Consider the following 14,894-nt stretch of genomic DNA (forward strand, 5'->3'; position numbering starts at 1 on the left):
TGGGCCTGTGTCACTCTGATTAATCGGGCTTTTGTGCCCTCTTAGTTATTCTGAACTGCTGAGAGTGTTCCTGTTTTCTGTTACTTTATAGTGCTTTCCAGATCTCCTTTAGGAAGGAGTCGGATGCAGTCTGAAATAAATCAAGCACAAAAGAAACAGGGCACCTGTATCATGTCCCGGAGGCAGGGAGGTGGAGTGGCTAGATGCAGAAGCGCAGGCTAGCCATCTGATCTCCTGGCACTTCTCTGGGGTCAACTGCTCCCTCCCACCGTAACTTTGCCTATATAAATTGCCCATCAAGGTCTCATGACAAACGTTGGTGTCTGATAGGTAGATAGTTAACAACTATAGGCCTGAGGGTCCAACCCTTGGAGAAGCCTAGCACACATGCCAACGCCATTTTTAGACGGCATCTGCAACACTGTCATTGCCAACAGCAGTGGTGCAGCAATAAAACTGATAGCACATTTGCCAAGCTAAGCAGGGTCCAGTATGGTTTCAAATTGGATGGGGGACGGCGTGTTGAGATTCCTGCATTGCAGGGGGGTGGACTAGATGACCCAGGGGGTCCCTTTTCAAATGTACAGTTCTATGATTCTATATGAATCACAAGTAAATTTATCTAAAGTTATCTCTCCCCATTCTGAAGGAAATCAGCCCTGAGTGCTCACTGGAAGGACAGATCCTGAAGCTCCAATACTTTGGCCAGCTCGTGAGAAGAGAAGACTCCCTGGAAAAGACCCTGATGTTGGGAAAGATGGAGGGCGCAAGGAGAAGGGGACGACAGAGGACGAGATGGTTGGACAGTGTTCTCGAAGCTACCAGCATGAGTTTGACCAAACTGCAGGAGGCAGTGGAAGACAGGAGTGCCTGGCGTGCTCTGGTCCAGGGGGTCACAAAGAGGCGGACACGACTAAACGACTAAACAACAACAACAACAACGTCTCTCCCACCACCATATCTTCTTCTTCTTCTATCACTCGTAGCCGAGTAAGATTGTCTTCCAAAAACACGGTTTTAACAATGAGTCCGTAAGTGACTGTGGAGGCCAATTCTGGATCCACACGTCCTTCCACAGTGGGGAGATTGGTTTCCGGGTGGATTTGACAAGAGTGCCTTCCTCTTAGTACGTTTCTCCCACCATATACCACACATACACACAGCAACTTTTTTGTGGTTTAAAATTTACACAGTTCAATTCCTCCTGGGATAGCTCAGTCAGCAGAGCACAAGACTCTTGATCTCAAGAGTTGTGGGTTCGAGTTCCATACTGGGCAAAAGATTCCTGCATTGCAGGGGGTTGGACTAGATGACCAGTGTGGTCCCTTCCAACTCCATGATTCTCTGTTCCATTCCTTCCTGGCGGCTCAGAATGGGCAAACGGTTCATTTTCAAAAAGACACACATAATAAGACCACCACACCAGTGAAATTAAAGTTACCCTCCAGCACACATGCCAGCTTAATACAGATGTTGAATGGCAGCCCAACAAGGGAAAGTTTACAGCTCTTCCCAACAACTGAAGTTCTCAGGGTGCCAAATTCTTCCCCTGGTACGAGATTCTGCTTATGAGGGAGGGAACACATAAAAGCCTAAAATATTCCAGCAGAGCAGGGGATGTTGTGCTTGAGCTTCTTTCAACACTTTTGCTTGGGGCGGGGGGTGTCAGCGGGGAGAGACAGAAACCAAAAGGCATTGCAGCACGTGGAAGACAGATTAAAACCAGGTTGCTTTTTGCCCAGGGTGCTGCCTCTTCATTCCTGTGGCTTCCAGAACATGTGGACTCATGTTGTTTATAAGACCTTGACAGTTGCTATAAACTCTGAAAATAAAAAAAGAGAGAGAGAAAAAAGTTGCTAGCCACACGGGCCATGATCTAGAATCCACACCGTAATCAAATCTTCAGAGAAACAGATCACGGCCGGAGCTGGGAGACATTCCGCAGATCTGCTAATGTTCACACTGGCGTCTGCAGTCTGACAGCAAAGGGCTCTGCATACGATAAGAGGGCTGGCTGGACCCCTGCGACACGGCACTTGGGTATGGAAGCTATTCAGCGCCACCAGCGATGCTCTAGGATGCAGTCCAGGGACTGCCATGCCACATCCGACTGGGAGGTGATTGATGGCAATGCCAGAGTCGGTTCCGAGAGCTTACGCATGCCTGTCATCTGAACACAGAAGAATCACACACCACAGAGGAACCCGTATCTCCCACCCGCTTTTTGTTGCCCAAGTCCCTGATCTAAAGGGCCTTCCAGAACAGCCACTCACACAGAGATGCAGCAGGCGGCCACCTCTCAGGTGTTAGGCAATTCTGCTTGCTTTCCTGCACCCAATCACATTCACTGCGCTTGTGTGTCAGATTTCTGTACCTGCAAGGGGAGACTGACTGAAAAGTGGAATGGCTAGAGCTGTGATGAATCATACATACCCAGCAAGCAGCCTTTTCGGAGGCCTTGGGATTCATCATCGCAGCGTTTATTCAATTTCTTGCTGCATGCAAAAATCACCATGGCACGCAACTGGGGAATTACTGACCTGAGTAAACTAGAGGCACGACTCATTTTTAACAATGAGGGCCCAACTAAATGTTCCACAGGACTACATTGATTCGTGCTTGATTTCTGGGTGTATGTGCATTTTAAGTGAGAAATGAGTATGATGTGGGCCTGATGCTGTCAAGATGTCCCTGGACTACAACTTCCATCATCCCTGACCAATAGCCACACTGGCTGGGGCTGATGGGAAGTGGAGTCTAACCATTATCCTGAGGCCCCCAAGTTCCCCACCACTATCCTAACCCTCTCCACAGAAAGAGGCTTTTCCTACATTAAAAATGGCCTGCTTGCTTTTGGCCTGGAAATCAAACCAAAAAAAAGAGAGGGGGGAATTTTTGCAAACTACCTTCAACCGCTATACATGTTGCAAGTTCTACAGAGAACAAAAGCCAAAAAGGTGTGTGGCGGAAACTCTGTACTTTGCTGACCTGTTGACATGTAAAGCAGCCAGAGACTGCAAAAGAACCTTTGCTGTTGTCTCTGCATTCTTTGGCATATTTCAGACCCAGGCTATTGATACAATTGCTCCAGCAAACAGTTGCGCAGCACCTGAAGGAAACTCCACGGTAAACCCACAAATTCCAGGGGAGCACAGAAAGCCCACAGAATACTGGACGCAGAATGTACCTTCCCAAAAAACTCAGGCTTCGCATTAAACTCCCGCCCCCATCAGCATGTTTCAAGTTCTCATGGGGCAGCAAAGATGTGCTTGGAAACGTATGGGGCAATGCCTGCTAAGACTCCGCAGAAGCCAGAGGTGGCTTGGGCAAAACTCCTTCCCCTTTGACTAATAGAGCAAAACATATGCAAGATAGTAAAAACTGGATAATAAATTATGCCAAGTGAAATAACTTATATCTGTTGCAGAACCCAGTGTCTCCTGGTGCAGAATTTCAAGTGCAGAATTTCAACTCCCTGCCACGCCAAGCGCATAATGCACACGGCCCTGTTCATAAAGCCTACATTTGCTAGCTTGTGAATCCTACAGTATAACCCTGGATGGGGTGGGTGCCCAAAGAGAAAAATCTAAATGATTTAGTCCCCCCTCTTCCTCTAATTAACAGCAGGGATTGCAGCCCACCGGGATGGTGGCTTGCGGACTGAAGTTCTCAGCCCCCCTGAAATGAATGGGGGGTGCACAAGAGCACTTCCCTTCACAGCAAGACTACCTCCAAATCCCTCCTTCCATCCACGTCTATTCTAGACACCCTACCATTGTGGTTAACTGCCAGCTCTTTAGGTCTGCCAGGCCAGAAGACCAGAACTGGGAAGGATGTGCCACATGGTGGTATTTTTAGAGCAAGGTACAAAACCTGTCTGTGGGTTGCATGCCCTCCACCCTCTCGACAGAACTCCATGGCTCTTTGAAGTTTTACGGCCTTAGAAAAAGGTCTGCTGGGGTACATTTGGGTGGCGTCCAGGGCAACGTTGGAACACAGGCAGCAATTCACTCCACTTCATTTGCGGCAGGCCATTCACCATCTCTGTGGCTGACAAAAGCCAGAACAGCTCAGCTCCTGCGTTTTAAAAAAGGCTACCAACTGCGGCATTAAAGCAAACCGTCAGGGCTATCTTGTTCACAGCACTCCAGAGCAAATGCCACAAGCTCTTCCTCTAGGGTTCACCGGGCGCAAGGATCGTCTACAGCTAGCCTTCAAGTCAAAAGGAATTCCACTGGCCACACTTTATTGGTGAGGGGTCAAAATTAAACGGGCTGGTAGAGACCTGAACAGCAGCCCACTCAATGCCTTAGAGAAAGTAACCAAGCTAATTGCAAACCGTCCAATCCCAGACAACCCTCCAAAAATCAAAATTGTGTTCTATTCTGTGGCACCACCTATAAGTACGCACATTAAAAGCAGGATCCTACTGAACACACATAAACCAGTGTTGCTTATGTCAAAATTCCAAGCCAGTTTTGTGCCACAAACCCTGGTTTTATGCCACCGCAACACAGACATACTTGGGAGAGAGGGCCTAGCAAACACCTTAAGCCCAGTGTTGTCCTATCTCCTCCCAAGTGCTGGTGAAGTTTTGTGCTGGCTTTGTGGTACAAACTCTGGGAGCCCTCATGTCTGAGGATATGTTCTGAAAGCACAGGAGGCAGCAACCTTGTTGAAGCTAAGCAGGTCTAGTTCTGGTCAGTGCCTAGATGTGTGGACGGCCTGGGAACCCTTGGCTTCTGGGATGTAAGGAAGGTGAGACATAAATGCAGAAAATAAATACCCTCTAAGCACCTGGTTGACCTCTGCTGCTTTAGGTAAAGGTGAAGGTACCCCTGACAGTTAAGTCCAGTCGCGAATGACTCTGGGGTTGCGGCGCTCATCTCGCTCTACAGGCTGAGGGAGCCAGCATTTGTACGCTACCGCAGATGTTTTTCTGGGTCATGTGGCCAGCATGACTAAGCCGCTTCTGGCGAACCAGAGCAGCGCATGGAAATGCCGTTTACCTTCCCGCCAGAGCGGTACCTATTTATCTACTTGCACTGCGTGCTTTTGAACTGCTAGGTTGGCAGGAGCTGGGACCGAATAACAGGAGCTCACCCTGTCGCAGGGCTTCGAACCGCCGACCTTCCGATCGCCAAGCCCAAGGCTCAGTTGTTTACACCACAGCGCCACCCGCGTCCCCCACTGCTGCTTTAAGTTACCACAGTAAGCAGCTGCAAGGGAGAAACCAGGGCACTATTTCCCCCGACACCATCAGCCATTGTGGCGATTGGCTCCAGGCCCGGTTGAGATGCACTGCAGGTCAAAGGAGGTCTTCCCAAATGTCTTTAAGAGCTCCTGCTCTTGCTGGACTGATACATGGTGGAGCGTCCATCAGCGCCACTTTTCAAAAGGACGCTCGTAAGAGGAAGCAAGAGGATGTGATCAATAGCTGCCCACTGAATCTGCCGCTCAGGTTATATTCAGCTAAGTTGCAGTGGAGCCAGCAATGAAATACAGCCCCAGAAGGCTGCTCCCCAAACACTGCAGCTCAGTTTATAGCTCCAACTGTCAGGAAGGCTCATTCTCGACAGCTCATAGCGGCTCCTGGAAATGAAGCACTTTTGCCATTCCATTGTGCAACTGACAGGCTTTATGGACTATGTGATGTTGCTCAGAAGCAGCGGCTCCTGCATTTTCTGCATTCCGGCTGCCGAAGTCCGCGTCAATCCTTTTGGCGAGGAACGCTGTGCTACCTGCCACAGGAGCGCAGGGATTCCAGGGAATGTCTGAGGGCGCATCAGCCAGACTTGCTTGCCCTCCCCGTTGCCCTGAGTGAACCGAGGGCAAGCCCCACAACACCAGCCAACGCAACAGCAACCACCAACACTGTGGCCACTCACTGCAGGGAAGGTTAATAATAAACTTATAGCCTGCCCCTTTATTAAAAGTATTCAAAGTGGCACACAACAAAACCATGAAAGCACAGGATGGTAATTCAACTAGCATGTCCTATCAGTGTAAGGATTTCTGCTTGCACAACGGAAGTCCCCCCCATACCTGCATGCCCCTTAAATCTGTTTTTGGGGTTCCCCCAAGCCCGAAGTAGATTTGGGGAAGGGTGCAGGGTGTGGGGGCCAGGAGAGGAAAGTTTAATTGAGCAAGCGTTGATCCTTATGCTGACAGGACACACTCATTGGATACCACAGAATATTGGATATATTACTGATATAATATGATCAGTAAAATGCACCCAAAAACTTAAAAACAAAACAAAAACACAAGCCTGGCAGCTGTAAGAGTCGGTTATGTTCTACATTAAAATTAGCAAGAATATGACTTGGCTAGTTTCACTCACAAAGAAACCCCCCGTTGAAGTAAAGGTGTGTTCTGTTTCTGGTAGACACCACATGAAGAGGGAGCTGTGTCAATTCCAACTGGGAGGGCAATGCAGGGTCATGTTCACTTGCTGAGTCTCCTGAGACGGCGCTGAGAGCAAGGGCTTCTGACACTGATCTCAATTCCCAGGCAGCCCTACACAGGAGCAGGTAACTGGTCCTCTGAAGGCTAGAACCAGCACCATCAAAGGGGCTCCAAAGCAAAAAAGAAGCCAAAGGAATAGCAGTTGTGGGAAGCCACTGGCAGAGAGAGTGTGCTTGAGCTCAGCGTACTATAAAAGCTTTGTGTTATCTCTTACATCTTGGGGTCTAGGTAGGTTTGCCCAGGTCCATTCACAGTGAGCTTCACGCATGTGCAGGGAGCCGGAGCCAGGTCTCCCCGGTTCAGATCCAACACCCAATCCAACTTCTCAATTTACACAGCCAATTGCAAAATAATGTGACTTGTGTGGCTAGATGCAGGTCTTTTAGTAATGCAATGCAGAGCAAAAGCAGCTTGGGTTTGGATCCCCCACGGCAGGCTGCATTTACTGCAGTGCCACAACCCTAGCCCCCACAACATTTAATCGGGGCCGGCCCACCCATGAGGCACAGCATGGCAACTGCCTCAGGCGGCAGAATCCACTGGGCCAGCAGATCTTGCTGCTGATTTGCTTCCTCCCTTGTTCCCGATCATAGGTGTAGATCCTCTCTTACCCTTTCTTCCCTGGCGGGCAGGGGGGAGCCATTTTGGGGTCCGCCTCAAGTGCTGAAATGTCTTGGGCTGGCCCTGCATTTAATTCTGTTTTTCCACCACCCCAGGGGAAAATTCATCATTCCTATTTTATGGATGGGGTACTGGTGCCAAGAATGTCTGGATCTGCCAGGGCCTTGAAGTGAGTCCAGCTTCACAGGTCTTCCACGTCCAAGTCCAACATTATGCTCCACTGCACTAAGACTAACTCTCCACTCCATCTAGTTCATCTTTTGAAAATCAAAGATGCTAATTGCTCCCATGTCTTCCGAGCTGTACAGATATCTGCTTCGGATCAACCAATACCCAGCCTCTTTCCTTCTTCTGCAGCAAGCCGGTAAGACAATAGCATCTAGCAGGAGGGCTTATTATCCTGCAGTTGACTCTACTTGCTCTCTAGAGTAATCCATGAGCTCATCCAGATCAGGTTCCACTTTCCCCATCCTCAGCTGTATTCATAGACGATTAGGTAAAGCATTTACACCCTACTCCACTGCTGAAAAGGACCCCAAAGCGGCTTGCATAAAACCATTAGCTAACAAAACAGGCCTTGCTCTTCCGAACTGATCATATTCAGTGAGCTTTCTTCACCTGATAAGAACTCTGCATTGCTCTACAAACCACGTGCCAGAAAGAGACAGCGCCTCATAAGCCTTCTCCTTTTGTTCAGAAATAGATAGGAATGATGCACACTGTGTTTGGCTGTGGTGCCTGTTGGTATGGTGGACCAAGGATAATAATTTTGCCTGGTTCTTTGTACAGGTTGGCTTAAAAATTCAGATATATTTTCAACGAGGCTTCACCCCTATTGCATCCAGTAAAACAAGCAGCAGGGCCAATCCTGTGGATAAGCTTAAGGAACAAACACCAATATTGTCTGTATGACATGTGCACTTTAAAAAATTGCATACTGGTTTAGAGACTACCCTGCACTTACAACTGCCTTGCTTTCAATCTCAACCGCACTTGTTCAGTGTTTTATTGGTCAATGAAATCTGAAGATGCTTTCTATCTCTGCCTAGGATTTCAAAACGCAGCATTTTACTTAATCGAGAACATATGTTGCTCCAACTTCACAGGAACCAAGAAAAGCTGAAGCATTAAAATGTTATACCTGGTTCAGCTTTCTGAGAATCTCTTGCTCCCCTCTTTTAAAAAATCAAGTTTTTAGTCCTTAAGGGTTTTGTGGCAGGCTTGACACAGTGTGGGCAATGTCCCAGGTGCCAGAAAAGATGCAGGATAAAACTGCCCATGTTCAGAGTGCAGAGCTTCAGCTCCTTGCCACTCCTCCTGCCCGGAAAAAATCTGTGGTGGGTCAGAATAATGTAAGATAGGCAAAATCATGTAACTCGTCTTGATTTAAATGATTTATACAGTTTACACATTTATTTTTAAAAAGTCTGGACTACAGACAGCCCTAGAATCATAAAATTGGAAGGGACCCGATGGATCATATGGGCCAAGCCCCTGCAATTCAGGAATCCTGCCCACAGCTGCCCCCAGCTGGACTCAAACCACCAACCTTCTGATTAACAGCCAGACGCACTACCCCTATGACCAAGGCAGCCTTCTTCCTCAGCCTTTCCTGAACAACAGAAGCTCTTCGGCTATTCCCCCATATCTTAGCCCCAGTAATGATTACAAAGTACAGATCTCCAACGCCCAGCACCTTTCTTGCCCATCTTCTGTAGACTGCAGGAACTCTAGACAGGCAGCTTCTCACTTCTGCGTCTTGCATATCACATAGCGAACCACTGGCACAATATGTGGGGAGAGCAGCAGCACCAGGAAAGGGAGAGAGCCGTGCTCACGTTCAGTAGGTGCCTCCCAGTTTCCCAAGTCTAACATGCAAAGGAACAGGATGAGGCTTTTACATCGGATCTATTAACTAATGACATTACATGCATCAGAGAGTTGAAACAACCTAGCAGGATGCTTGCCAAGGCCTCTCGCTTAGCACTTTTGTACAAACAGGGAGGCTTTTGCATGTGGATGTTCCCAGATGTCGTATGCTACAGGTGTGTTGTTTTAAACTGAATCCACCCCAACCTACACTGAGAAAGAATATTACTTTTTAAACTGCCGTTTCGAGAAGGCATTTTACTTTTTTTACATTGCTGCAACAACTTAAATCCAGGACGCCTTTCCCAGAAAGCCAAACATGTCGTTTCCCAGGACAAGGTGCTATTTTTAAAGAAGAGAGTTACACTTCAAAAATTTGCACAACAATTTAGAATGGTGGCCTGTTCCAGGAAATCCAGTAGGGCTAAGTTACAAAACCTTCGTACCAGACACAAGATATGCTCACACATGCTATTTATTAGTATGGACCATGGGCCCACGTACAGCCCTGCTATACAGAAGTGAAAGAAACCTCCAAATTCAGTAAAAAAATGCAGGGCAATATCCCAGAGAGCAGCGCTTCCAAGTTTGAGAAAGCGACGTACTGAAAAATGAGTCACCAACACAATGCTCCGTCACAGCCTTTTCGGGCTGCGTGGTATGAACCAAAGCTTCATTTAGCCTGGGAAGGACTGTGGGCGGCCATCCCACGATCTAGACTGGGAGAGAAATGTGCTCAGGAGCCAAAACCAGAGGCCCAAGAGGCTGCCTGTTTGCCACTGGAGACTAGAAATGAACTTCAGCGCATTCCTCTGCATGGACGACCCATTAAGAAGTAAACATTCCTTGGATATGCTGATTGTCCCCATCAAATCAACACATTTGCACCCAAGGCCCCCAGAGCTCCGCTGTTTTCATAACTGTGCAATGGATCAACCCAGCTGGTCATCTACCTGTGCTGGGCCTGTGGCTTTGGTCTCTGAAGAGTTTTTACTCTCCTGTTTAGCTTTTCCTTGCACTGAAAGCCAAGTCATAAACCAGGGAAAGGTGTAAAAAAACATGCTACTGAATGCAAACCGAAAGACCAATAGTCCACTCAAACAGGCGGTAAAATGAAAACTGCTCCAAGTTTAAAACTGCGACCTCAGTGGTTTGCCTGGGTAAAGAGGAGCGTTTCTGTGAGGTTTCTGTCCCCTGGACAGCAAGAAAGGTAGCTCCTTGGAGATGGCACACTTTGATATAATGACACTCACGCCCAAGCATCTCTTGCAATTTTTTGAACTCAAATATCGTTACAAAAATGAAGTTTTGTTCCTTGAAGAATGCCACTCGCTGAAGCAACTGCTATTGCAGGGCTGCAGCAGCTTCTGTCTCCTTCAGCCAAGGGCTTTTCTCTCTTGCATACCTCCCTGGCTGAAGATCCATTACTCACCTTTGGGCAGAGGATCTCTGTCTGCTGGATCATGATAAGGGCAGACGCAATCAAAGCGCCTTGACGCACATAGTTCACAGGATCATTTGTCATTGGCTCGAGCAAATTAATTGCTTCCTATTCGGAGAAAAAAAGAAGAGCACACATAATATTAACTGTATTACTTTTTAAACACCAGGCTTTCATCGGGATTATCAGATTAGGATCTTCAAGAAGGCCACGGAATAGAGCTTTGCTTATTTTTATTGATATTGATATATTTGCCCACCACACGGATAACAGGGCAAAGGGTGTGAAAACAGCAATTACTGTTTTCTAAAAAGCATTTCCTCAATTTAAGCTCAAAAACAGAAGGGAGATTTAACACTTTCCTGAAGGAAATCTGTTAGAAGCATAGGTGTGACAGGTAAGCAATTTATCTGATGCTATAAATGATGCCTATTTTAGGCAACGGGGTGTTTTGTTTCGTCTCGCCACTACCAGGCTTGATGAGCTCCTTGAACATCAATGCACTTTAGTTGACCGATTGATGTGCCTCAGGGCTCACACTGAGAAAATCCTATTCCCCAATCACACTTTCACCTCTCTCAAAGGAGCAGTCTCTGAATCGGACCTCTAAAAACTTAAGAACCTGGGTTGTGGGAAAGCATGTGAGGAAAGGGAGGGAATATCTAAAATGTATGGAAATACTTTATAGGCCAAAACACATGGATGACTTCCTCAGTTACGGGGGTATCAAAATTGTGTACCTCCATGTGACTAAAAGCTGAAATGTGGTATTATGTAATTCAAACGCATTTCAGATTGTTAGAAAAATTGGGTATTTGCACACTTCCCCACCCCCACCCCCCAAACCACATCACACCACACAGAAACTTGGAATTCGGTGCAAACCTAGTTGAAGGCCTGGAAAAGTATTTTTTCTACATCTGATGTTCAAAACCCAGGACATGATGACGTGCATCAGAGGGCAATACTCTTAGCACAGAATGGGCTGTAGGAACCTCAGCCTCTTACACACCTGAATGAGCATTGTGGGGGTTCCCAGTAGCAGCTGAGTATCCATACATTCCATGCCAAATTTACTCGCTAACCCACTTTAGAGCTGGAAAATGGATCTGATGACCCACTTAGAATCAGAGAGGTGGAAGAGACCTCAAAGGGCGTGCAGTCCAGTGCCCCCCAACCGCCAGGCTGACACAGGAAATCCAAATACTATAGCAATGCGCTCTACGTGGGGCTACCTTTGAAGGTGACTCGGAAACTACAACTAATCCAGAATGCGGCAGCTACACTGGTGACTGGGGGCGGCCGCCGAGACCACATAACACCGGTCTTGAAAGACCTGCATTGGCTCCCAGTACGTTTCCGAGCACAATTCAAAGTGTTGGTGATGACCTTTAAAGCCCTAAAAGGCCTCGGTCCAGTATACCTGAAGGAGCGTCTCCACCCCCATCATTCTGCCCGGACACTGAGGTGCAGCGCAGAGGGCCTTCTGGTGGTTCCCTCACTGCGAGAAGCAAAGTTACAGGGAACCAGGCAGAGGGCCTTCTCGGTAGTGGCGCCCGCCCTGTGGAACGCCCTCCCACCAGTTGTCAAAGCGATAAACAACTACCTGACATTCAGAAGACATCTTAAGGCAGCCCTGTTCAGGGAAGTTTTTAACGTGTGATATTTTACTGTATTTTTGGTTTTTATGGAAGCCGCCCAGAGTGGCTGGGGAGGCCCAGCCGGATGGGCGGGGTATAAATAATAAATAATTATTATTATTATTATTATTATTATTATTATTATTATTATTATTATTATTATTATCCTTGATAGAATCAGATTTAAAAATCACCTGAAGAAGCCATGTCTTAAATAAAAGACAGGCTGATGAAGTACAGGTTTCATGTACAAGGGGTTATTATTCTGAACTTTTTGTTTCTTTCACAGCACAAGCTTTCCAAAAACTTTGCTCTAATTATATGGCCTTTTACAAGGCCGAGTTGTATTTTTGTGCATTCATTGGCTCAGGCCTAATCTGTGACATTGCGTGAGTTCATGCCTATTTATAGCAGATGCGTGAGGGAAGTGCCTCTTTGGCCTAACGAAAAGCTTAACTTCGTTTCCAATCTCCCTAGTTCTAAAATATTAACTTGGCCTTTAAAATAGGTTGATGCAGGCCCTGGAAGACACACTGATATAAACAGATGCTCAAGATCCTTTATTTTAGAAATAAACAATAAAAAAGTACAGAGCTGCAGCCAAGCAGGTTCTATTATCCTGCCCATACAAATGGAGAAATAAAACAGACTCAGACTGTGAATACCAAACGGCTGACCATTTTTGTCCACTACAGGCAGATGCTCACACTACAAAGAGGGGCTAAAACGGGGGCTTGCTCCACCCTTCCTGCAACATAGGTGCTTAGTCCACATCACTGTCTGGTGGAGAGAGCATGCCCTGGCGCAGGGAGGAGAGGAAGATCCAGATCTTTAAAAGGAGATGCCTCTTCAAGAGTTGGACCAAGGAGTCTGAACAAGGGGGCATAATGGATTTGTGGGTTGGTGAAGCAAAGTGAAATACCAGGGGCACTTCCCAGTCAAGAAATGCACACGGCAGAGGGTGAGCTTGTTATTGTCAAAGAGCACTTACAGTTGCTCCTGCAGCTCTGGAGACCTATAAACACCAATCTAGCATCGAGGCAGCTATTCCCAGGTCCATCAGCAACAGGGGACCATTCCATTCTCTCTCCACCAGTTTACCGTATTTTTTTGCTCTATAGGACTCACTTTTTCCCTTCTAAAAAGTAAGGGGAAATGTGTGTGCGTCTTATGGAGCGAATGCAGGCTGCGCAGCTATCACAGAAGCCAGAACAGCAAGAGAGATTGCTGCTTTCGCTGCGCAGCGATCCCTCTTGCTGTTCTGGCTTCTGAGATTCAGAATATTTTTTTTCTTGTTTTCCTCCTCCAAAAACTAGGTGCGTCTTGTGGTCTGGTGCGTCTTATAGAGCGAAAAACATGGTGTGTACCTTCCCCCAACGGGCTGCGTGCACATCACTTGAGACTACGCCTGCGTGAAAGCTGACTCTGCTCTTCCCTCTTCAGTTCTCTCCTGGTTCTGGGAGACAGTGGTGCAAGCGAGCGTGAGGAAGCACCTGGCCCTTCACTTGCCTGGCCTGCCTCTTCCTCCGGCTCTGACGCTTCTCCTGCCTCTGATTCTTGCCTCCTGGCTGGTACAGGTCCCCACAGACCGCTGCCCCCCCTCTCCCGAGTCAAGACTCCAGCCCCCCTTCGCCCAGTGCGCACATGTCAGCGTGCTGCCAGTCGTTGACAGTAAATCAATTCCAGAAAGTTAATCCGGGTATATCAGGCTTCTGCAGAGCAGGTGAGTGTGTGGCAAGGCGGAGGAGATCCTCAGAAGATGAAGTAAAGCAGGAATACGAAAGGGCAAAAAGCACAGAGCAGAATCCGTGAGCTGAATGTAGCAGATGCTCTGTTATACGGGAGTCTGCAAACAGGAAGGGGTAGCTTACACAGAGAAAGGAAAAGCCAGTAATTGATCATGGTGGAAAGGCACAGAGAGATGAAGAGCTGGTCTGCAGGAGGCCTAACAGGAAAAGCAGTGGCCCATGAAGGCCCTCGGTTCAAGTCCATTTGAGATTATTGGCCTGGGAACAGCTGCCTAGACACTCAACTGGTGTCTGTCAGGATCCAGAGTTGTAGAAGGGACTGTAAGTGTTACCTTTGACAATAAAGAATTCACTATCCGCTGTGTGCATTCCTTTGGCTGGGAAATGTCCCTGACAGGTACTTAGGGAAACCGCAGAGAGCATGCACCTTTTTAGGAACCACTCCCTTTTATCTCCTAGGAAGGAATAACTGGTCAGATGGTGTCTGTATCACCTAAGAACAAAGATAGGATGTATTCTTCTTCAAAAATTATACATTAAATTGACTTTAAATCAGATGATAGATCCATTTTTCTATTTTGAAGTCTTATGCTGCAATTCTAACACAAGGAATCACGGTTACGTGCAGAACACTGTATGATGCACTTATTGAGCAGCCTGGACTTTCTGGAGCTCCTTCCAGCCATGAATTCTTCAGGTATAGGTAGCAGCCTCGATGGAAGAAGAAGGACAGAAAGCCTGGGCTCTGTTGTCCTTACCTTGTTCCCGGTGCCAGCACAGCAAATTCCTAGGGCCATGGCCGCTCCGTAGCGGACATGGGGGTTGTAACTTTCTGACAACAAGGAAACGACACTTGGACACTGTTCAGGAGTCCTGAAGGAGAGGGGAAAAAAAGAGAAAAGCAAAGAGAGCAGTTACATTTCACTGAAGTGTAAAGAGTACCACACCTTTAAAAAAAATATTATTTAATCATTTTTTCAATACAAACAACAACCGCAAAAGACACATACAACAAAAACCATAATAACAATTTGACATTTCAGATTTGAATACACTGATATACCTGTGACTACACCTTTTAAACCATATTTTCCCACCTCTCTCTCT

At 47.2% G+C, this 14,894-nt stretch overlaps 1 protein-coding gene across 1 annotated transcript in view; it reads right to left on the bottom strand.

Moving 5' to 3' along the window:
• Positions 1–14,894, bottom strand: part of PSMD1 (proteasome 26S subunit, non-ATPase 1) — an 88,651-nt gene that overhangs the window by 16,538 nt on the left and 57,219 nt on the right. Inside the window, exons 17-18 of the mRNA XM_053390850.1 lie at positions 14,546–14,660; positions 10,391–10,507 (exon numbers count right to left, since the gene is read on the bottom strand). Of these exons, the coding sequence (XP_053246825.1) occupies positions 10,391–10,507; positions 14,546–14,660 (232 nt within the window). The remainder of the gene's footprint in view (positions 1–10,390; positions 10,508–14,545; positions 14,661–14,894) is intronic.

Source organism: Podarcis raffonei, chromosome 5, assembly GCF_027172205.1.
Source record: "Podarcis raffonei isolate rPodRaf1 chromosome 5, rPodRaf1.pri, whole genome shotgun sequence".
In the NCBI taxonomy this organism is placed as follows: Eukaryota; Metazoa; Chordata; class Lepidosauria; order Squamata; family Lacertidae; genus Podarcis; species Podarcis raffonei.